This window comes from Acanthaster planci, linkage group LG03, assembly GCF_054643075.1.
Source record: "Acanthaster planci isolate LZ-2023a linkage group LG03, COTS_SCS, whole genome shotgun sequence".
In the NCBI taxonomy this organism is placed as follows: domain Eukaryota; kingdom Metazoa; phylum Echinodermata; class Asteroidea; order Valvatida; family Acanthasteridae; genus Acanthaster; species Acanthaster planci.
Window position 1 is genome coordinate 4,368,687 of NC_141779.1, and position 21,555 is coordinate 4,390,241.

Genomic DNA, 21,555 nt, shown 5'->3' on the forward strand with positions numbered 1-21,555 from the left:
AGTGCCTATGGAAGGATGTGTATGCAGTTGATGTGACAAAACAATTCTGTGTGCCAAGGTACAAACTCTTAACAATCTCCAGATCGTTTTCCTCTTTTCAGGGCAAAAAAGGAGCGGTATAGAGATAATTTTATCACAAATGATTCAGCATACATGCAAGCTGAAAGGTAAATGACTTTTACACACTGCAATGAAAGTACAGAATTAAGGGGCAACAAATAAATCCAAAACAGCACAACTTACGTGAAACAGAATCATTGCTCAACTAGGCACATGTTGGGGAAAAACACAAGTGATTTAGAGTCGGTTCCTGCTGATAATGGGTAAATACGTGACTAGTCACTAATAATGTACATTTTGGATGAGACAACAAGATATGCTCTCAAGAGAAAAGGTAAAAATGTGACCTACCACCACAAAATAAGCTAAAAGTCGGAAGTTTCAAAAATTAAGATATTGGTATTTTTTAATTCAGCAGAAAAGAGCTTTCCAGTGGTATGTACATGGAATACTCAGGGTATAAGAGTATAAGATGCCAATTGACATTATTCTGGCAGTTTTGCATCTTTGTTCCCGACACTGTTTCAACATTTCTGACCAGGCATAAATGTTATCGTCAAAATTGCTGAGAAAATGACACTTTTAAATATATGATCCTGCAAAATATTTACAGAGATGCCAACATTGCAACTCAAAAAAGAGTAATTTGAAACAAGCCACATGCCTCAGGCAAAATATTTCTTAGCCTATGTACACATGTACATGTATGTGTGTGTGTACACATACCTGTTAATTATGAAAATCCAACACGTTTTTTCGTTTTACTGTGCTTGTCGATGTCATAGCCTACGTAGGCTCCGCAATGTTAATGTTGCACCGACACAGGTTGCAGAATGAACACAAATTTTTCACTGCAACCTGATTTTACAACGAAGTTCCACTTTTTGGTGTACTCCTCAAATTTCTGGTGGAATTTCTCCATTATTTTTAGGAAACTTTAATGTTTTCTGGTGCATAAATGTCGAATAACTGTATTGTAAACAGGCGTACAGTGTACAGTAAATGTTGAAACCATTAATATCCATATCACGCGCCAGAGTGAGCCGAGTTGACTGCACAGTTGGCTGGTTTCCGATCTAGCTACTACTATCGACTATTTTAGGTGCTAGATTGCGAACAATCTAGCGTTGTATCCGAATCCGTTACATAGAGCAAGAGCTATCTCGGTCTTTGCTGCATTGGAAATATGCAATAAAAGTAGCCGTAGCTACACTGCTACAGATAGATTGACAAGATTATTTGTGCCGTTTTGGGCGCTACACTTGCCAACCTATAGACTAATACCAAACTATGCATTTACGGTACATGTTATATGAAGTAAAAGGAGTCAAGGAGTGTGTTTTCATACTTTCTTCACAAAATTCACTTGATTTGAAAATATAATAAAATATGATATATATATATAAACTCGTAATTGGAGAAAAATTTTTTTAAAATTACGCCTAAATTGTTAACCACATTTCGCCAAATTTTTCATTTGTTTCCGTTTTCAAAATTCTTTAAAATCTTCATTTACTGGACATCGCACAAAGGACTGTCTGGTTTCTCCTCTAATCTGACAGACAACATCTATTGACGCTGGAGTATTTCAGCCAGGCCTGCTGTCTTGTAAAAAGAGCCTAGATTATGCAGTGTTACATAATTTTCGTTTGTTCATGAAACTGGCACAGTACGCTGCTGATGTCTTTTCAATAGGGGCCAAATTAGCGTGCAGCGGTACTGTGTGGCTCATCACTGGGGTGGTGGAGCACTTTTGTCCCCGGTGGTAATCCACTCGCACTGAATGCTCCGAACAGTGGTATACTATTTCAAAAAAATAGTGGATTATCTCCACTATTGACAGTGAAAAAACGTTGGTAATTCCCAGCAACCTGGTCTTTTGTTCCGAGTACGGTCTTTTGTTAAAGGCCCAGTTCCCTTTGTCAGATTTTGGGAACCCCGGCTACGCATATAAAGAATACATGCCCAAAACTGGGCTCCCTGGCAGCAAGTGGTTAATGTTGGCATCTCTGTATTTAGAATTACATAGCCGACAAGTTACTCTTTCCAATATTACAAAATCAAAAAATTGACCGTCAATATGACTTTTAACCCTAAAAATAGGAAAGAGCGGGATGCCACTCTACTCTCATTTTGTCCTGACTGGTCACAAATATGTAACACTGAAACAAACAGGAAGATTAGTGTAAATCACTAATTTATAAACGTAAAACATCTTTAAAGCTTAGCCCTTGCCACAATGGAGACAAAACATCACTGATCTTGTCTGACTACGTCAGCTTACTCACGCTTTGAGAGGATCTGCTGTGCAAAACACAAGACTGCTGTGTAGGTGAACTTCAGTTGTTCCTGAGTACACAACAAAAAAGTACCAAAATCAGTGTCTCATGGTCTACTTCAGGGGTAGCATGCATGTGGACTTTTTTCCTAACGATGTTCATATCGATCTAGTTTGGCCATGTACTTTTAGCTACCCTTCCCTAGCTAGCTAGTTCTTCTCTAACTACAATGTTTCTGACTAAACCAAAGGTTTTAATTCCATGCCTTGAATTGGTATGATGCCCATGAGGCTTGGCTGTGGAATATAAACCAATTCACACGCAACAAGCTCTCAAAGTAAATAACAAAGGCTGCTTTCAATGTGTTTCTCTCAATATTCATGGGTGGACAGAAATGTTTCGCGCACATTGCAGTCTGATCTGCCTTATTGTAAACTCATGTGAGACTACACTCCCCTGAGTCTGACCAAGCATGACCGTTCTCTATCCCCTAGCTTATACTCAAGCTGTAACATGCTTGAATGTAGCAAAAGAGTTCTTTTGTTGATTCCTTGCATAAGCTGCAGATTGCATTGCTCACAACTCACAAGAGCCAGCGAATAACACAGCAAGAGCAGGCATACATGTCAATTTACAGTTACGTTTTAAGTCCAACAAGAACGACTCATTTTCAACTGAATGAGCACAAAACTTGCATTATCATTAAATGAAAGAAATGGAATGAGTGTGCATACTAAGTGGAGCCTAACTGTGCTTCACTATGTTCCACTGAGCATGCATTTATGCACAACGACCAAAGTCAAAGAAATCTGTAGCAATGACTGAGTAACAATGTGCACTGCTCAAGGGAATGAGGCTTCAAACTATTTAAAATTGACAAGACAAAATAGGAATATTGCTGCCCACTTGACACTGTAGAGTCTTTACCTTCTCAGCTACCATGCCTCTCCTCTGTTGTCTCAGTGTCTTCACCTTCCTGGGAATGTCAATGATACCGCCCCCGCACATCATTTCCCGAACTGCCGAATAGATCAGACAGAATGTCCCCGTCCGTCCAACTCCAGAACTACCAGATACAAGATTATGGGAACAAAATACGAAGCCACTGCATAATAAATCTAGCCTTGTGATGTGAACCACTGATTGACTGGTCTTCCAAAAGCTAATGTACTGTGTTTGGGTTTTCCCCAACCATTTTCTGTATTTCTTTATCACTTGATAACACTACACTCTCTTCATCAATGTGAGGTGATAAAGTCAATGTGTCCAATTTCCAACTATCAATCAGTGTCTTATGTGAGCACTTTTCAAAACAGGTATGAAAGACACTGACTCGTGGTATGGATTTCCAAGTAACTGACACCTTGAATCTATTCATATCCTCTTTAAATCTAATGTCTTTCAACTGACCTACATTCACACTTTGTATATCTTATGTAATACAATTATATCAAAACTTTTTGGTCAATGGTAATGACTAAGATCCAGGTACAGTTGTCCAGTAACTTACTTGCAGTGCACTACAATAGGAGTGCTAAGACTTCTCTGCTGCATGTAGTAACTATTGACTTCACTGATGTACTGAAGCAGGTCTGCAGGTCGGTTGGGAACTCCACTACAGAGAAAAATAACAGAAACAGGGTCAAGTTGTGAAATCAACAATGCCAGACTACATCAAATACATCACAGTTTAACTGCATGGTTTTGTATGAAACAGGTGTACTGATCAATGAATGTGGTCATAATGGCACAACATTAGGGGCACTAATGGGTCATTCTATAAATTCAGGGTCCAAAAGTGTTATATCTAGCGTCCATGTTACACCTGACCTCTGTAATCTGATACGAAAATATCACTGAAATTGATTTCAAACTATTTCTATTTGCTTGGCAGATAATTTGCATTAATTCATTGCTCTTGGAATGCAAGAGTGTATAATGAACTTAAAAAATCATACGTTGGATGTGACAGCGACACAAGAAAAATTGGACAGGTACTTTATAAAATAAACCACATCAGACTTTTGCTACAGGCAGCTTGACACTGTTAACAACAAAGAAAAGAAGATTTAGGGCTGCAAGTATTGTTCAGTTACTCCATTAATCAATGGATGTGTCAATTACTCAGTTGCAAATTATTTGTATTTGGCTCGTAAAAACCACTAAATGAAAATAAAGGTTGCCTTATGGGAGATGCTCAGGAGAACAGCTGAAAACATCTTTAACCAAATTCTCAAACATTCCATCAATAAAAAGTTTTAAGAAAGGTGAGGCAGATGACATACATTGAGAAGACACTATTTGCGTTGGAGGATCCCAACTCTTGGTGGACAAATCTAACACCAAGACAAGCAACAAACTACTTTTTTGTTCAACAAATTTACAACTTACAATTCTGGCCAGGCAGTAAACTGAAGCTGAAAGACGGTCCTCTCTTGTTTGGTGTCCTTGTGAATCAGATGGAATGTCCTGTCTATCTGGTGGTCAGTGGATCTCTTGCTCTGAAGGCTGATAAGGATGGACCCGTAGGTCTTGACCTGGCCTCGCTCCTCGGGCCAGTACTGGTCAAAATCTGCTTTGCTCTGGTCAGAAAAACAAGAATTAAAGTTTAATAATGAACAAAGAAATTGCCTATAGTGGGAATTGAACCTGCTACCTCCAGGACACCATGTCGGTTCTCTACCACCTGAGCTATCCAGCCATGTGTTGGTGATTCCTCCCATTTGCCTGCAGGTAGGTGCTAGTCAGATTCACCAATGTGTGCATGTATTAACTGAAAACACAACAGAGGGTTTACAAATCATTGCTTCAACTATTCAGCTTCAGGCTTTGGTTACATAAAATTTAGTTCCGAGTTGAGAGACTTTAGCTCTATACAAGTTCATTTTCTAATGCAGAAATGTCACAATAATATTTGACCTCCAGACTGATTATAGAGCACTCCACAAGCTGAATGCAAAGATGAAACTGTGATCAGGAAATGGCCCAATGTCCTTTTTGCAATTAGGACATAAAGTGCCCCCTACATGTCCTGTCAGGAGCGTGCTGGCCCGTGTGGGTGTTCAGGTGACATGTGTCACATAAGGAGCACAGTACACCTACCTTGGCTGTGGGCGCCTGGGAAACTAGCATGGCTATCAAGGAAACCTGCTGCTCATAGACCATCAACCAGAAATCACTGAAGGCAGAGGTTACAGGAGCTTGGGTGGCAATGAAGCGAGGGGAGGCCGGGGATAAATCATTGATGAAACTGGCATTGATGTAATCATCCTTGCCAGTTTGAAGCTTGACACGATTATGATCATCTACACATTATATAAAAAGGGAAAAATACATGTTTTCTATCCTTTCCAGAGACAAGTAAAACAAATCAATGACATACAGGTGAGCAAGAAGAACTTCCCATTTTCTTAAGCCTTTTCATTACAGTTTAGGCCCCCCCAAAGTAGTTATGCTTCCGATTACATGCATCTCAAAAAGGGGCGTTAGGTGGGAATTATTTTTTGGGGGGGTCAATTGTTTTGTGCTAAATCGAATGGTAAGACTGGGGACGAAAGCTACCAAAAATTGCCTCAAAAAGTGCCTTAATCTATGTACAAATTTCTGCAGTTGACATTTGTTAAGAATTATGGACAATAATACACCACTATGCACAATACTAGTTAGGTAATCACGACGGCAAACTGGCCAACAATGTCAGTGTATCGTGTGGTAAGCATCCATGATGCATCCAGACAGGTGGCAATAAACATTGTGCCATGGCAGGAAACTTTGCGGAAGCACGTTCACTTCAAGTACAAGCAACCTCAAATTTAACTTATGAACACAGAAACTACACACACAGACAACTGACTAAGTTCTGTGAATTAACTTGCAGACATCTTTTTGCAATATTGATTTTCATAGGGCCGAGTCAATTCGAATATAATATATATAATATTAGTTGATTTTTTATTTATTTTCTAACTTGCCAAAACAAATTTTAGGGTCGCACTGAAAAATTAGGGTCGGTCAGGTAATTGGAAAGCAGAGTATTTTTGGGGGTCTTAACTTTCATTGTGCAAAGCACAATTCCTTGCATAAAATTTGAAGTATAAACGGGAAGTAGAAGACTTTCAGCAGTGTTAGTGACCAACTTATCCACAAATCATACTGGCAAACATTCATTCCCCAGTGTTACAATTATCATAAAGTACTGAATCTAATAATAACAATTTGAAAGGTGTTACATCTTACATGGCATTACATCCGGATGTCTGTTCTTGATAGAGTAGCAACGGGCAACAGCAATGGAACAATGCCTGGTGTCACGATCCTGTGCTTCACTCAGTTCCTTAAGTAAAAAAGGACAGTCAATTATAATATATGAGGCCTCCTTCTCAATCATCATAACCACCTTGTCTGTTAATTGGCAAGCACAACTAACATTAATAGTTTTAAAGTTTCATTGTTTGTGGAGAGCTGGTCAGATGCCATAAAACCAGGAAACACCGTACATGTAGCCACAGATCACGCCCCAAATACACGATACATGTACAACCCGTGAAGTGGGGAATGAGGATCACTTAATAGGATACGGCTTTTTTTTAACGCAAACTATCACACAAACCATGCAGGGAAACTGACTGGGTGCTTACATATTAATTATAAAGTCCAGGAAAGAAAATGGCTTCATAATTTCCAGGTTGCTTTAATTAATGATATTAATGTAATTTTTTCTGTTTTGACATATGGCAAAAATCACATCTATGCCAAAATTAATATTTACATGGGCACTTACCTTCCACAGTCCATCAAGTACTATTGGCCCACTTAGCATCTGTTTCCCAAGCCCATCTACATACTTCTCAAATCTCTCAACCTCATCCACAAATTTATCCAGTGTGTGCTTATCATCATAGGGATCTTTAGACTTAGGAAATGGGCGAGCAATGACAGACTGTCCTGCTGATGAGGGTACTGTGGATGGCACAATTGTGATTGGCTTCCCTGGGGATTGACTTTCTGCCAATTTTGCAGGTTGGGTGGAGGTGCTGGGAAGTCCAGTTTGTTTGAAAATGTCAGACAACGCTGCCTCATTAGACGAATAAGGCTGTGTGGGTGGTGTCGTTGTTGGGAAGGTGAGGGCCTCCACTGAGGTTGTAGAGGTGGCATCTTCGGGTGAAGCTTCTGAAGTGTCCGTCTGTGGTACCAGGGGTTTACCAAGGGATATCTGCTCACTGTCCGGGCTGTTGGAGAGCAAGTCACGGGAGCTGGGGTCTATCTTCACAGGTTGCAGGGAAGGCTGAGGCAGGCGTCGCTGCTCCTCCTTCAGGGCTTTGTTGACCTGTTGCACTTGATTCAGAGGGGGTTGAACCGGCTGTTGGTAAGGCTGATTCGAAGATCCTCCTGGGGGTAGAACAGCGGTAGCGTGAGGTTGTTGCATGGGCATTCCTGGATGAGAAGGGTTGGCACTGGATGTGGTGATGCTTTGAAAGGGTTGATGCATGTTAGGGTGAAGGGGAGGGTTCATGACAGGTGGCTGCATGCTTGGGTTGGGTGGCTTTGCAACAGGTGGTTGGTTGTTACCTGGAAGAGGCATTCTTGGGTTGGGTGGGTTTACACTTGGGGGTAGCTGGACTGGACTGGGCTGGCTGAAACCCTGCGGCAGGTGCTGTGACTGGTTTGCATACCCCGTGCCTTGTTGAACGCCAGTGTACTGACCACTCTGCTGTGACTGTGGCTGCTGAGAATAGGGCTGGTGGTTGGACTGTGCTGGACCACTGTGCTGCTGCACTGGCTGCTGCTGCTGCTGAGTAGGGACTGGTTGTTGGTGCTGTAGTTGTGGACCTCGCAACACCTGACCCCCGGCCTGTGGATATGGTGTTTGTGCAGCCTGCCCCACTTTTGTTGGATGACCCGTGGTTCCTGGCTGTGGCCCTGTAGGAACAACTTGACTCACTGATGTGGGTTGCCTACCTGAACCAGGCTGCTGCCCTGTAGGGACCATCTGATGTCTTCCTGCATGGCTCAAGGGTTGTCCGATGTTAGCTTGCTGGTGTCCAATGGCATGAGGAGGCTGTCCAGCAGTACCTGCTGGTCTCATGCCAGGCATACCACCTCCTGACAAAGCTGCTGCTTGGTTGGCTGGAGGCAAGTTCTGTGCTGACCCAGGTTGCTGCTGAGGGTAAGCCTGCTGTCCTTGAGCCTGGGATGGATACCTGACACCTTGAGGTATACCTTGAGGCCCATGTCTGACAGGGCTTCCTTGCTGAGGGTGAGTGGCTGAGAACTGTGGCTGATTTAGAGGCTGCTGTTGAAGCTGTTGCTGGTTCTCTTGTTGCTGGTACTGCTGCTGTGGCGGAGGCATGCCCTGTCCGAAACCTGCCTGCTGATTGGGACTTGGCTGTGCTGGACCTTGTTGCAGAGGCATTCTGTGCTGAGGGCTAGCTGTAGATGTTTGGCTCGGTGGCATGTTGAACTGTTGTGACCCCATATGCTGAGGACCAGATGGGGTAGGATGCCTGGGCTGAGTATTCTGTTGGGGTCTGTGCTGGGGACTAGCTTTTGGTGTTTGGGTGAACTGCTGAGCAGGTTGCTGGTAATGATGGTGTTGCTGCTGCTGCTGTGGATCAGTGGGGTGAGCTCCTTGGACACCTGGCAGCTGCGACATTCCTTGTTGATGGCTCAAAGGCTGTGATGTACTCTGTGGTGGCTGTGCCTGTCTTATTTGGTTTGGCATCATTGTGAATTGTGACTTGCTGTCAGGCTGTGAGGCTATTGGCTTCTGTGGCTGTTGCATGACACTTTGGTATCCAGAGTGTGGTTGGTTCATTGGCAGTGGTGTGTTGATTTGCTGAGGCTGTGGTGGGATGTTAGACTGCGGCATCACAGAGGGCTGAGACTGCATCTGGCTGCTCAGGTGCGGTGGACGTGAACTCCCACCTTGAGGAATTTGCTGATGCCCATTAAGAGACTGGTGGGCATTCACATTGTTTGGATTTTGCATCGGTACGTGAGTTACAGCTGCCGGGATTGGGGTTGTGATGCTGCTAACCATGGCTGTGCTGGTGTGTGGCTGGGCTTGAACACTGTGAGGCTGTTGGTCAGTTTGCTGTTGGTGGGCGCCAGGTGGCATGTGAGGGACTGACTGCTGAGGATAGCTACTTGGTGGTGCAGAGCTGGTAAAAGAGTATCCAGGCTGCTGCTGTGAATGCGGCGCCTGTATTTGCTGAGTACGCAGCGATCCTGAAGCTAGCTGTGGTGGTGGTTGGGGTTGTGACTGGCTGAATGGCTGGGGCTTCATGGGTTGCTGCATTTGAGGTCTGCTGACAGGCATCGCTGGCTGCTGGGATCCAGAAGATGATATCATGGGGATCTGAGAGTGTGGTAGGTTTCCTGGATGTGGTACACTTGGCTGAGGTTGCTGTGCCTGGCTGAGTGGCAGCCCGCCAGCAGGGGGATGGCTTTGGAGAGACACAGGGCCAGAAGGTTGATTCTGGGGAACTGTAGGAGTACCTTGGGGCATCCTTGATGGGTCACTAGCTGTGCTGCTTGGCTGCCCTACATGGATTGGTGAGCCAGAACCTGACCCAGGCTGTGAAAGTGAGGGCATCTGAGAAGGCAGCCTGTAACTATCCAACGAAGACAGGCTTGATGGGGAGTCAAAACTAGATTGCCTTGCTAAACCCTGGCTGGGGTAGGGTCCATGGCCCAGAGGCAATGGATGCTGCCCAGATACTGCTGCTGGCATCGTTGGCACACTGCCAATACTGCCCCCTCCAACTGGTGGGGTGAGGGCAGATGACTTGGGTTTCCAGAAATCAGAAAGTTTGGGACCTGAAGGTACAGGATTGGCAGGGAGGACAGGCTTGGGTGCCGAGGGTCTAGCTTGCACTGTAAAGAAAAGATTAAAGAGGAAACTATCTTGAGAATTTTGGTTAACAACAGCTACCTTTCATGCGATAATTAATACATTTTAAAGCAGAATTTCAGCAACTAGGATCAGGAGATCTGAATTAGTAAAAAACAGACAGTTTTAGTTTAAATGAGTCTTTCAATCATAAACATATTTATACTATTTCACACTGGAAGTTTGGGTGATGTTTCCTTTCAGATTGATTCCGTCCAATTTAGAATGCTATATACAATGCCAAAAAATTAATGTTATTTTTATTAAAAAGAGTTCACAACTTGCTAACTGCAGTCAAAAAGGGGTTCAGAGGAAGCACACAATCAATCAACTTGGGTCACCCTTTCTTACCTGGTTTTGGTTTCAGCCTGGCCATGGTAGCCTCTCGTTCTTCCTGGTTGACCTTGACGACCCCCTTGGTCCGAGTAAGGAGTTTGCTCAGCTCCTGCTGGAGCTTCTTGTAGAACTCAATACCCTTGTGGGACTTGGCCACGAGGTCATCATACACTTTGTACGACCCTATCAGCTCCTGGATCTTGTCATCTCGTCTGGAACATGAGGTGTAATGAATGATGCAATAGCCTATCAGTAAAATCTTCAAATGGAGCTGTATGGACATCTCCTGATCCACCTTTAAGACCAGGTTCAAGCAGGGACCACTTGTGAATCATTGGTCAATTTTGTTTGGTACCCAAGACATGTTTTAAGCAATGGTTACCAGGTAAAGTCAACCATTAGTTGATAAATAGTCCCTGACCAAATTTGGTCTGAGCTTGAAATTCCTTGGAGTAGGTATTTGCTGTGGAAATGCTTATACAATAAAGCTTGGGAATTTCCTTGGGCTGAATATGCAGTCATGGAGCAGGGGTTAAAGGGGGAAAGTTTTACCCACAATGGGATTTGGTTATTATTCTTCACATCTCATGATTAATCGTCAGATCAGGACAGCTGTACCAGGTCTCTTCAAATGAATCTGATTGCTGGAATATGGATTAAACATACTTCAAACCCACTGAGGAATGGGACAGCAGAGTCTGCCATGCAATGAATTCCTAAATAAGGGGGGAGGCAAGCAATGGTCGTCAGGTTGATGCAGTGGTACTTTCCTTGCCTTCCACCTGTATGATCCACACTCAAATTTCACCCAGGTGGATATTTTGATTGGATTTTCAGTTCCTAATTCCGTGGTTTCCCTAGATACTATTCCACGACTTCCTTCACTCTAAACATGAAAATATCTTTGGGCTACAGTGTTGCTGCACTTTTGAGGAACCTTAGGTTTCTTTACTAGAAGAATCAATATCAAACAAAATAATTTGGTAGTAAATCTTACTTCCTTGTAATGTCAGCGTAATTCTTTCTGGTATCAGCATAAGCAGCATTGGCTTCTGTCAAGGCCTTTAAGATGTTCTCTTGGGCAGAGAGGTTCTGCTCGATGTAAGCCACAATAGTGTCATGTTTCTTCATTTCCTCTTCAAACAATCCCTGCCACAAGAAAAAACTATTCAGGTAATTTTTTTTGGAGGGGTATGGATTATTTTTCGAATTATAGCTATTAAGTTACTCAGCTTGATGTCCCAGGAGTTTTTTTTGCCGATGCACTATCAAAAAAATCTTTTCCACATGCTAAAGCACCCTCCATCAAAAATTGGAGAATTTTAAAGACAAACTGTTGACAAATGAGTGTCTAAGCGAGTAAGGGGGAAAAGACAGAGATATAGGAAAACTACACAAAGGTCTGGTGTACCACCATGTTATCTTCTCAAGTTGGAATATTATGTGCATGCTACCCCCGTGGTCATTGGACAAGCCCTAACCACAATAATCCTAGGCTTTTATAATGTAGCGTGATTTACTACTGTTCATCCAACTGTAGTCCACGCATCGAAAATCGAATCTCTTTACGGTGATCATGTGACCACAATCAAAACCCTTGTTATAAGCCCCATTGCTATTGCTGGCCCAATTGCAGTGCATTATCAGCGGTCTATACTCATGCAAACAAAAAATAAAGATTTGCAACACATCATTTGACTGGTCTTTTTTCAAGTTTAGTAAAAATGCCAACAATAGATATTTTTAACTGACAAAAACAGAGCATTTAGAAAAATAAAAAAAGGAAAGTTTTGACCAATTTGATGGTCCAGCCTGTCAAGAGCAAGTTGAAGTGGAATATTCTTAAACGTGTATGTACCTCTAATGTTGATAAACATTGGACGACCTTTCTTAAGTTGAACTACGGATACCTCCAATGTTTTGTTCATGTCTCTGTGATTAACTTGAACAAGTTTACTGTAGAGCAATTCGTGTACCTTCAGGTTTCCCCCCTCTGTGATGACAATTCGGTTGGTGATGTCATCGTTACGCAGCTGATCTCGCAGCTGAGTCTCAAGGCTCGTCCTCTGGTTCTTCATTTCCTCTACCTTCTTGCTAAGCATCTTCAGTTTGGATTCCACCTCCTTGTCAGCTGATGCTGAGTGGCAAAAGGGTTTTGGACCATGAAACATTAACACAACCCCCCTGATGCTGATTTTTGGAGGGCTAGAATCAGATACAGCCTCTCCAGTATTGCCTAACATGGGGCTAAATGCTTCTTGGAATTAAGAACATAGAATGTACCACAGGATTCCAGAACAGTGGAGAATTGAGGATGATTTAAAGCAAGAATGCCAAGGGATTTTTTTCTACTTAAAAACCTTGTCTGCTTTTCTTTTATGCATTACCCTTACTACGTGAAAAATTTCTATGTATTTAATCTCTGCAAATGCATTCCACAGACACACCCAACAAGTGTTGGTTCAGCTTCAGAGAAATAATGCCATATACATTGTGCCTCTTTTCCAAGATGCCCTGGTGAGTTTCAATTTCCATAACTCTGGGTAAGTTCTACGGGCCAACTTATATGTGCAAACTGCATACTTACACTGAGCGTCTTTGATTGACGGGAGGGAGGCCTGTAACTCATCCAGGGGACTGGCTAGCTTGCGTATGTTCTGAATGTGCTTTTCCATGGCATTATGCAGATCTTGGTTAGACCGACTGGCCTTGGAATTGCCCTCCTTGTACTTGGAGAACTCTTGCTTGATGTCATCCAGGATTTTTGTTGGGCGCTTCCCACATTCCTTCTGTAAGAATACAGATATACACATATTTTTCTTCACCCTGCAAGACACCCCCCCCCAAGATCTCTGCCATCCCCTGCCCAAACAGGATGTCAAACACTTTTCGTACATTGAAGAGGAACATAAAGTTGCCATAAATAAAAGTGAAGGAAAAATTCAATGCCTGGACCCTTCAAATTGAATCTTTCTCAAAGGCAAAATGACAAGTGGACAGGGCAAACAAGCAAACGGGGAATCAACCAAGCATGGATGAAAGCAAGAGGACAAAAGGAAAGGTCAAGGCTGGATAAAGGGGCAAGGGGTGAAGGGGACTGCATGAAAGGCATGGTCAAGCAATAACGGAATGTACGGTGGGAAGAGATCAAAGAAAAAATACAAGGAAACGAACTGGACCGAAGTGGGGGAGGTTATAATCTGCAAACAAAAGAGAGGGAAAGAAAAGAGTGTTAATTAGTAGTTTCTCTCTTGGATGTTCAGGCCATGGGGTTGTATGGTGCGGAGATGTTTGATCCAAAGCTTCTCGCTGTTGAAGCGAACAGCATCTTTATGATGCCCAAGTGATTCTATGCCCTGTAAGATCATGTCAGACATAGAATGGTTAGGAAGGTTGAAGTGATAGCCCGCAGGGGCATCTAGTCGTTTGGTGTTGACTGTAATCTGTGGCCATAGAAACGCTACTTGAGAGTGTTCTTAGTCTCTCCAACATACTGAACACTGCACACCCTGCAAGAGATAAGATAGATGACATTAGAAGAGCTACAAGTGATAGTGCTTTTAGTTCTGTAGGTGGTACCGGAGAAGTGTCCAGAGAATGTATCCGATTCAAGGACATGGTTCTGGCAAACAACGCATCTGTTAGAATCACACTTGAGCGTGCCTTGATGGGAGGGGGGAAGGGTATCCAAGGGGGGCACCTCTGCCCATGTACCTGTAGATAGTGTTAGCCAATAAAGGAGAACTTGTTCTTGGCTAGTACAAGTCTCATAAGTGTCGCGACATCATTGATGGGGGAGTTGTGTGCCTGCTCTTCACGAGAGCAGAGCAACAGGCACGAATACCTTCTTCATGGGGAATGTAAGTATAGAGGGAAGAAACATCAAAGGTCCCAATGATGGCTGTGCTGGGAATCTGGTTCTTAATATTTTCCAGCTTTCGTAGGAATTCTGGCATGTTGTGGATATATGAGGGGTTTGTGGCATGAGGGGTTTGAGAAAAGTGTTAACAAACAATGATATCTGTTCAGTGGGCGATCCATTTCCAGAAACGATGTGCCTCCCCGGATTTCCTGCCTCATGGATCTTGGGGAATAGGTAAAATCTACTGTAATTTTATCTGTATCTCTTTTCTCTTCAGCTGACTTGAAATTCTACTCAGCTAAAGCAACAGGTGTAACATGCCAACATGCTAACCTGAAACTCTGCTTCCTGCTTGTCCTCTTCATCCAGGATTTCTTGCAGATCTTTAACATCAGCATCAACATCAAGAGCAATTCCAGACAACTCTGTCAAGTCAAATATTCAAAAATTGTTAAGTCCTAATGAATACACATTAGGGTCCAATTCACGATGCTGCTAAGCACACAATTTTAAGCTAACAGAGGCTTACGCATGTCAGGGCATTAAACAGAGCAAAGGCATGCTTATTTCAGAGGAAAGATTTGCTTAACTTAATGTCATAACAATGGAAATCCTCATGCATACGCAACCGTTAGCAAAACCATGGCAAGCACCGCCACGAAACAGTGCTTATGGTAAGCACTGTCCTGTGGTAGCTGATAGGTTGGGACGCTGTTGTGACTTGGCCTCAGGATAACTCACCTGTTTGATGTTGTTACACTAAGCAATTGTTGCATGTTGTTGTATTTTAGCAGGATTTCTACTTGAAGTCAATTAAGTTGAATGCATCTTTCTCTTGATTACATTTTGTGTATGTACATAATACTGACCTTGCATGCAGTTCACCAATTGCCTGATGGGATCATTCTTGACACTGAGGGCAGCACACACCTCCAACATGACCTGAGGCAGTCTTTCAGGCTCATCCGCAGCGTCAAGTTTGAGCTGGTCAAGCTGCAAGGAGGCCATAAACTGCCTGCAAGAAGAAATACAGAGTGTCTGTAAATCGCTTGCAGATTGAATTATTTTGGCCAGAAACTTTCAAAAATGGCAAGATGCAGTGGCTAACGTACAGCCAAACGTCACAACTACTGACTTGTATCGGGTCATTTGCAAAATCCTTGTATGATACTTCTTTTTATATTTTGCAACACTACGAGTAATATCTTCCATAACAAGACAATGCACTGCAACTATGTTCAAGGATGACACACAGTCCACTTCAATAGACTTCATGGACACTGTCTTTGTATCATAGGGGAGAAATTGCATGCATACACTTCCGCTGGCAGTGACTCAGGACACCGATGGTAGTTTAATCCAGTAGCCATCCAAATGAATACAGACTGCTAGATCATAAACTTGTGCAGTAAACTACCCTTTGTTCATCACTGTGTGAATGATGCATACTTTCTTCATGTTCGGAAGGATGACATGGGTTTACATGACAGAGTGGTGAAGAAGTGAGTTTCAATGAAAAACAATATGTACGGACAGCTCTCCAATATTGACAGCTTTAGTAAGCAAACAACTGAGGATCTACTTCTCTTATGTTCTGTCAAATAACAAGTGCATTTCTCCAAATGGTCTATTCTTATTGTCAAACTATATATCAAGTGAAACAACTTCCTGATGCAATTATTTGCAACTTAACCCCATTTTGTGCTAGCCTTATTGGGGAATGTTCAAGACGTATTGTTCAGATGCTGACTTACTCCAGATGTTTAGACTTCTGTTCGATTTCATCTCCCACCCGTCGAAGCAGTTTGGCTTTTTCTTCACTGTACATTGAGGCAGCCTCGTGAGCTTCTATGGGAACCAACTTCTTGAAGATATCTGGCCCCGCTATGCTCTCGTCATAGGGTTGAAAGGTCAAAGATTTGACCAGGGAGGCACCTAATGGAAGTCACAAAACAATTATTGATATATTGTAAAAACGCTTTGACACATTTTTGGACTTCAATCCTTGACATATAAAATATTTCACTATTTTGTCACTTTTAAAAAGCCCTTTTCAACCCCATCTCCCCATCTCTTGGACTTCTTGTGTACAGAACATACTGTTCAACCTTCTCAGAACTCAAAAACCCTTGCATATTCCATCCCATACTGAAAAGGCTTCAAGAGTGAGACCTAGAGCCCAATTTTGAATGAAGAATTCACTAATAAAACTTAATGGGGTTCACTGGAATTTTGGATAACATCTATGGTTTTGCTAGTGATAAAAAATGTCTACGGTCATAGCAAAGACAAATCTCTTCAAAAAGTATTCTTTGGAAAAACCAAAACTTAACCACTTGCTGCCGGGTGGATTTTTCTTGAGCAAGACAAGATACAGGGTCCTTTTCAAGATTTTCCGCTTTCAAAATTCTTCAAAAATTTATCATTTCATTTAATAGCCGTTTATACCAAAATGAAGGACTCTTTGGGCACTACTCTAAAGCTGACAGGTAAAATTCATTGACTCCTGAATATTTCAGCCAGGCCTGCAGCCTTGGAAAAAGAGCCCAGATTGTGTGGTGTTACGTAAGATTCTTTTGTTCCCGAAACCGGCACGGTGCACTGCTGACCTCTTTTTAATAGGGGCCAGATTAGCGTGCAGTGGTGCTGTGTGGCTCAGCGCTGTGGTGGTGGAGAGATTTTGTCCCCGGTGGTAACCCCCTTTTTCAAAACACGGCTGGATTATTTCAAATATTGAGAGCGAAAAAATGTCGGTAATGCCCAGCAGCTCAGTCTTTTGTGCTGAGCACGGTCTTTTGTTATGAGGCCCAAATCTTTTGTCCCAGTTCCAGGCTCCCCGGCTCTGCATATAAAGCCCATGTACTCGAAAACGGGTCACCCGGCAGGGAGTGGTTAAGAAGTCTTTCAAAAATTACACAAATGCTGAAAGCAGTGACCATTTGGGGGGTGTCTGTTTGAAATTTTGAATAGCGGATTATTTGTATAATACCAGGTGAATATTTGAAAATGAAATCATTGTTTCCCTTCAAGTATGTTTACCCTAGCAACATAAAGACATATAATTATAAACTTTGAACTATGAAGTGAGTTATTGTAACTTCTTTCACAAGTAAACAAGGTGCAAGTCCGAAACCACACCTTTAATTTCTGGGAGGTTCTCGAATGCTGGCATGGCATCATGATACACAAAGTCGTTATCCTTTTTGGCAGCATCAAACTTCCCCAGGACCACATCTTTGGTGAAGTTGAGGGCTTGAAGGATAGCATTGTCTGCTCCCTGTGCAAAAACAAGCAGCATACTGGCTATATCTCCCTGGGCATTTTTGACAGGGACTAGGGCAGTGTGAGTTTGAATAATTTGGTATTCAAATAATCAACCTTCAATTTGACTGAATATTTCGTCATATCAAAACAAAATTTCCTCCTGACCACAAGCACAATACTGAAATAGCTTATAAAAATAGTCAACTGACAAGAAAAGAATTAAAACAGCAATTAATGTTAAAATATTTTTACATTAAAAATATGAGAAAAAAGCATTTGTAGGGACAGACATCATCAGCTTTTTTTCTACTTTTAAATAATACATTGGAGTTGGGTTAGAAAAAAAGAATGAAAGCTGGGGAAAACAATGGTAGTTTTGGCCTTAATCTTCTTCCTAACTTTTAAGTTTCTTGTAACACCATGAAATAAGGTTGTAAAATGAAGTTTTTCCTTTTTTTGTTTTAGTACATTTTTATACTGAATATTCAGTTCCAAAAATAAATATTCAAAAGCCATTCAGTTGAGTATTAAAACATTTGGTACAGCCCTAACAGGGACCTTACTGAGTTTTCAAAAATTCCCCTTAGATTGGACTTGTTGACATTCCTGTAACATGAACTTTTAACAGGGTCTCAAGCTCCATCGTAGTTGGGTTCTAACTTCCCCAAACTTCCGATGTATTTTGAAGATGCTGAAGCGTTTCAGGGTTTATGATCACATGATCACCTAAACTTACTAGCACAACTGCAGGTCTGTCAGCACTTCACAGACAGTTTGGATACCTTCTCATAAGGACTTCATTTTCATTGCTTCACTGATGCAGTATTTGTAAAAGAATCTCACAGTAAGAGCTTGTGCCCCCCAAATTTGTAAGACCTGCTTGTGTAGACCAGGGCCAAATTTCATGGAGCTGCTTAGCACACGATTTTGCTTTAACAGAGGCTCTATGTATTTCATGGCGACCATAAACAGTTAGCACAGCCAAAGGCATGTGGACCTTGAGGAAACATTTGCTGAAACTTAGCGACATAACAACAGAAATCTCTGTGAGCGCACAACCGTTAGCACAACCACGCCAAGCACCACCATAAAACAGTGCTTAGGATTAGAAAATGTTTTGATAAAGTTAGCACGTTTTAAAACCTTGAGGAATTTGCTATTACCTGTGAGTTAAAAGTTTAAAGTTCTGCAGGCACACATGGTTAATTACCTTTGATAATTTGATAGCTTCGTTGTGTCTGTCCAAGGCTTGCTGAAGCCAGCTCACTCTCTCACCATGCTTCTGCTTTTCATGTGACTGGTTGCTCATGTACATCTACAACATGAAAAAGGTTGTGGAAGACTCTTTTGAAAGAGTTCAGGAACCAAACCTCAAACATCTTAAAGTCAGGTTTCACAGCTCTTTCAACTCAAGCTTTTTAAATCCTTAATTCCTAACAGTAGGACTAAGTTGAAAACAGCTACAGATGCCGTTGTCTATGTTGACCTGTCCATTAAATCAAGTATCTTCCTTTTTCATAGAGAAGTGGTTTTGTCATGAAATTCTAGTCCTGTGTACAACAAACCATTTACTGCTGGTTTAAGCTGCAGCCAGGATCTCTGATGATTTCAGTAAAAATCCACCCGACAAAATTCTGTTATCCCACAGACTGAGTGCAACAAATTCCCCAGAGAGGCACCTGAACTTACATAGGCCACACTAAGGAAGTGTGCAATCTTAACTTGGATGGTCTTCCTCCATGTCTTGCTCCTGCGAGAGCCCATCAGACTGCTGATGTTGCTATCCTCCAGTCCCCGGAGTGCCTGACGGTAGTAGTCAATCACCTGCATGCTGATGCGAGCCACCAGGGAGCTCTTACGGTTGTCCTGCATGGATTTCTCCAGTAGACACTCTTGGGCCTGTCCCTATAAAATAACAGCCATCAAATCGTAGTCAGCATTTTATAACAAAGACACAGGAGTGAGTTAAAATGTTTGTCTCTGAGACAAAGTGAGTCCTGCAGCACAACGCCGCACAATGGTGTATCTTCTTTTACTGCATCTTTTACTGCAGTAGGGGCAACAAGCTTTGACATTTCATGAAGCATAAAAAATTCTGGAACTCTGCAACTTGCACAACAAATGGAATAACGTTACGCAATCAGTTTAGGTGGTGTGAGTGCACATTAACCACTTTCCGCCGGGGTACCCGGTTTTGGGCACCTTGTGTTTATACGTAGAGCCAAGGTGTCCGGTTTTGAACAAAAGAGCTGGTCTGTGTAACTGAAAACTATACTCAGAACAAAGGACCTGCTGCTGGGAATTGCCATCATTTTTGGACTTCCATTTTCCGAAGGTAATCCAGCACTGTTTTGAAACAGTATACCACTGTTTTGGGCATAGCGCGCCCGTGCATTAGCATGGCAGACAAAAGTGCTCCAGGGCCCTATTGCTGAGTGACACAGCACCGCTTTTTGCTAATTCAGCAGCGTATGAAAAGATGCTACTGGCATTTACCAGAACACAAGAAATTATGCAACACCACACAATTCTGGGCTCTCTTTTACAGGGCTGCAGGCCTGGCTGAATACTCAGGCGTCAATGAAGGTTGCTTGTCAGATTTAGAGTAACCACCAGACAGTCGTTCGTGAGGGTGTAAACATCCAGTAAATGAACGCATGAATTTTTGAAGAATTTTGAAAACGGAAAATCTTGAAAAGGTCCCCTCATCTCATCCCACTCAAGAAAAATCCATCCAGCAGGACATGGTTAACTATATGAGGAAACTATGCTTGACGTTTGTCCAACATCATCCAAACTTATCTAGGCTGAAACCAGAAATTTGATAGCATTTTTGAGATTCTGTGTACATAATAATTCATGACCTATTTTGTGACCTTAATGGAATCATACAACAAACACTGATTGTCATTTTAAAAGTTGTTTTTATCTAAAACTACCAGGTTTTAAGAAACTGCTCCTAAATGCAATGCAAATCTGTACGACAAATGGGTTGAACAAATCTTACAAATGCCAATAAGTTTTACTCCATTTTATGAAATTGGCTTCTCAGTCTTAAGGTGCGATTTTTATGCTACAAACTGCCGCATGTAGTTGACAGCGATTGTCACAATGAGACTTTTCTCAGAATGCAACTAATGATAATTTGCAGATGAGTAACTGAGAAAGCTTTAAAGTTATCCACTCCAAGCACTGCAAACTGTAGCATACCAGCATTAGATTAATGTAGATTGTCATGAGGTCAAAGGAGATATCCGGACTCATACAACTCTGGAAATGGTCCTTGAGGTAGCTGAAAGCACCCGCAGCACACTGGAAATGAGTACAGGCAACCTTCATCTCCTGTGAAAAATATTTAAAAAGAAAAGAGAAAGTTTCTTACAAGATTAGGGATGTCCATCAAACCAGGAGCCTGAATGTTGGATAGCTAAAATATGGAATCGGTTCCCAATTATTGGAGCAAGTGCTTCCAACAAACTATTAACAATCACTCAGTAATCTCTCAGACAACAAAGCAGAAAGGTTTGAAGTTTCTCTGGAAAAATCTTAAGTAAAAACCATTAAATATATGCATTTCAGTAATTGTTAGTGATAATTTCTTCACTCTTCATTCAGCTTTGACAATGAAGAGGTACGGGGAGAAGTTATGACTTATGATGTCCAAAGGTTTTTATGGTACATTTTATTGTATAGGGTGCCCATTTTCCCTTGTACCTTTAAATGCACACCTGTATACTTAAGACTTTTACTCCATAGGAATTGTTCTGAAACTTCAGCATGTGAAGGTCAAACAAGTTTACTTGCTCTGTGGTGTGCCACATGCTACATGTACAAACACCAACATGTACTGCTCGTCATCATTC

The 21,555-nt window shown here is 42.1% G+C and overlaps 1 protein-coding gene across 3 annotated transcripts in view; it reads right to left on the reverse strand.

Annotated features, from left to right (window-relative positions):
* The window catches only part of LOC110986481 (tyrosine-protein phosphatase non-receptor type 23-like), a 28,547-nt gene that overhangs the window by 4,087 nt on the left and 2,905 nt on the right, over nt 1–21,555 (reverse strand). The window contains exons 5-23 of one of the 3 annotated variants that reach the window (XM_022248386.2): nt 20,903–21,034; nt 19,382–19,597; nt 18,903–19,007; nt 17,567–17,705; nt 16,183–16,363; nt 15,298–15,443; nt 14,762–14,853; nt 13,154–13,355; nt 12,543–12,703; nt 11,564–11,715; nt 10,582–10,778; nt 7,908–10,214; nt 7,120–7,727; nt 6,576–6,672; nt 5,442–5,644; nt 4,731–4,921; nt 3,850–3,954; nt 3,267–3,405; nt 2,349–2,409 (exon numbers count right to left, since the gene is read on the reverse strand). In XM_022248386.2, the coding sequence (XP_022104078.2) occupies nt 2,349–2,409; nt 3,267–3,405; nt 3,850–3,954; nt 4,731–4,921; nt 5,442–5,644; nt 6,576–6,672; nt 7,120–7,727; nt 7,908–10,214; nt 10,582–10,778; nt 11,564–11,715; nt 12,543–12,703; nt 13,154–13,355; nt 14,762–14,853; nt 15,298–15,443; nt 16,183–16,363; nt 17,567–17,705; nt 18,903–19,007; nt 19,382–19,597; nt 20,903–21,034 (5,434 nt within the window). Of the gene's footprint in view, nt 1–243; nt 266–2,348; nt 2,410–3,266; nt 3,406–3,849; nt 3,955–4,730; nt 4,922–5,441; nt 5,645–6,575; nt 6,673–7,119; nt 10,215–10,581; nt 10,779–11,563; nt 11,716–12,542; nt 12,704–13,153; nt 13,356–14,761; nt 14,854–15,297; nt 15,444–16,182; nt 16,364–17,566; nt 17,706–18,902; nt 19,008–19,381; nt 19,598–20,902; nt 21,035–21,555 lie in introns of all 3 variants that reach the window. The other 2 variants (XM_087134735.1, XM_022248378.2) reach the window with 2 other exon arrangements.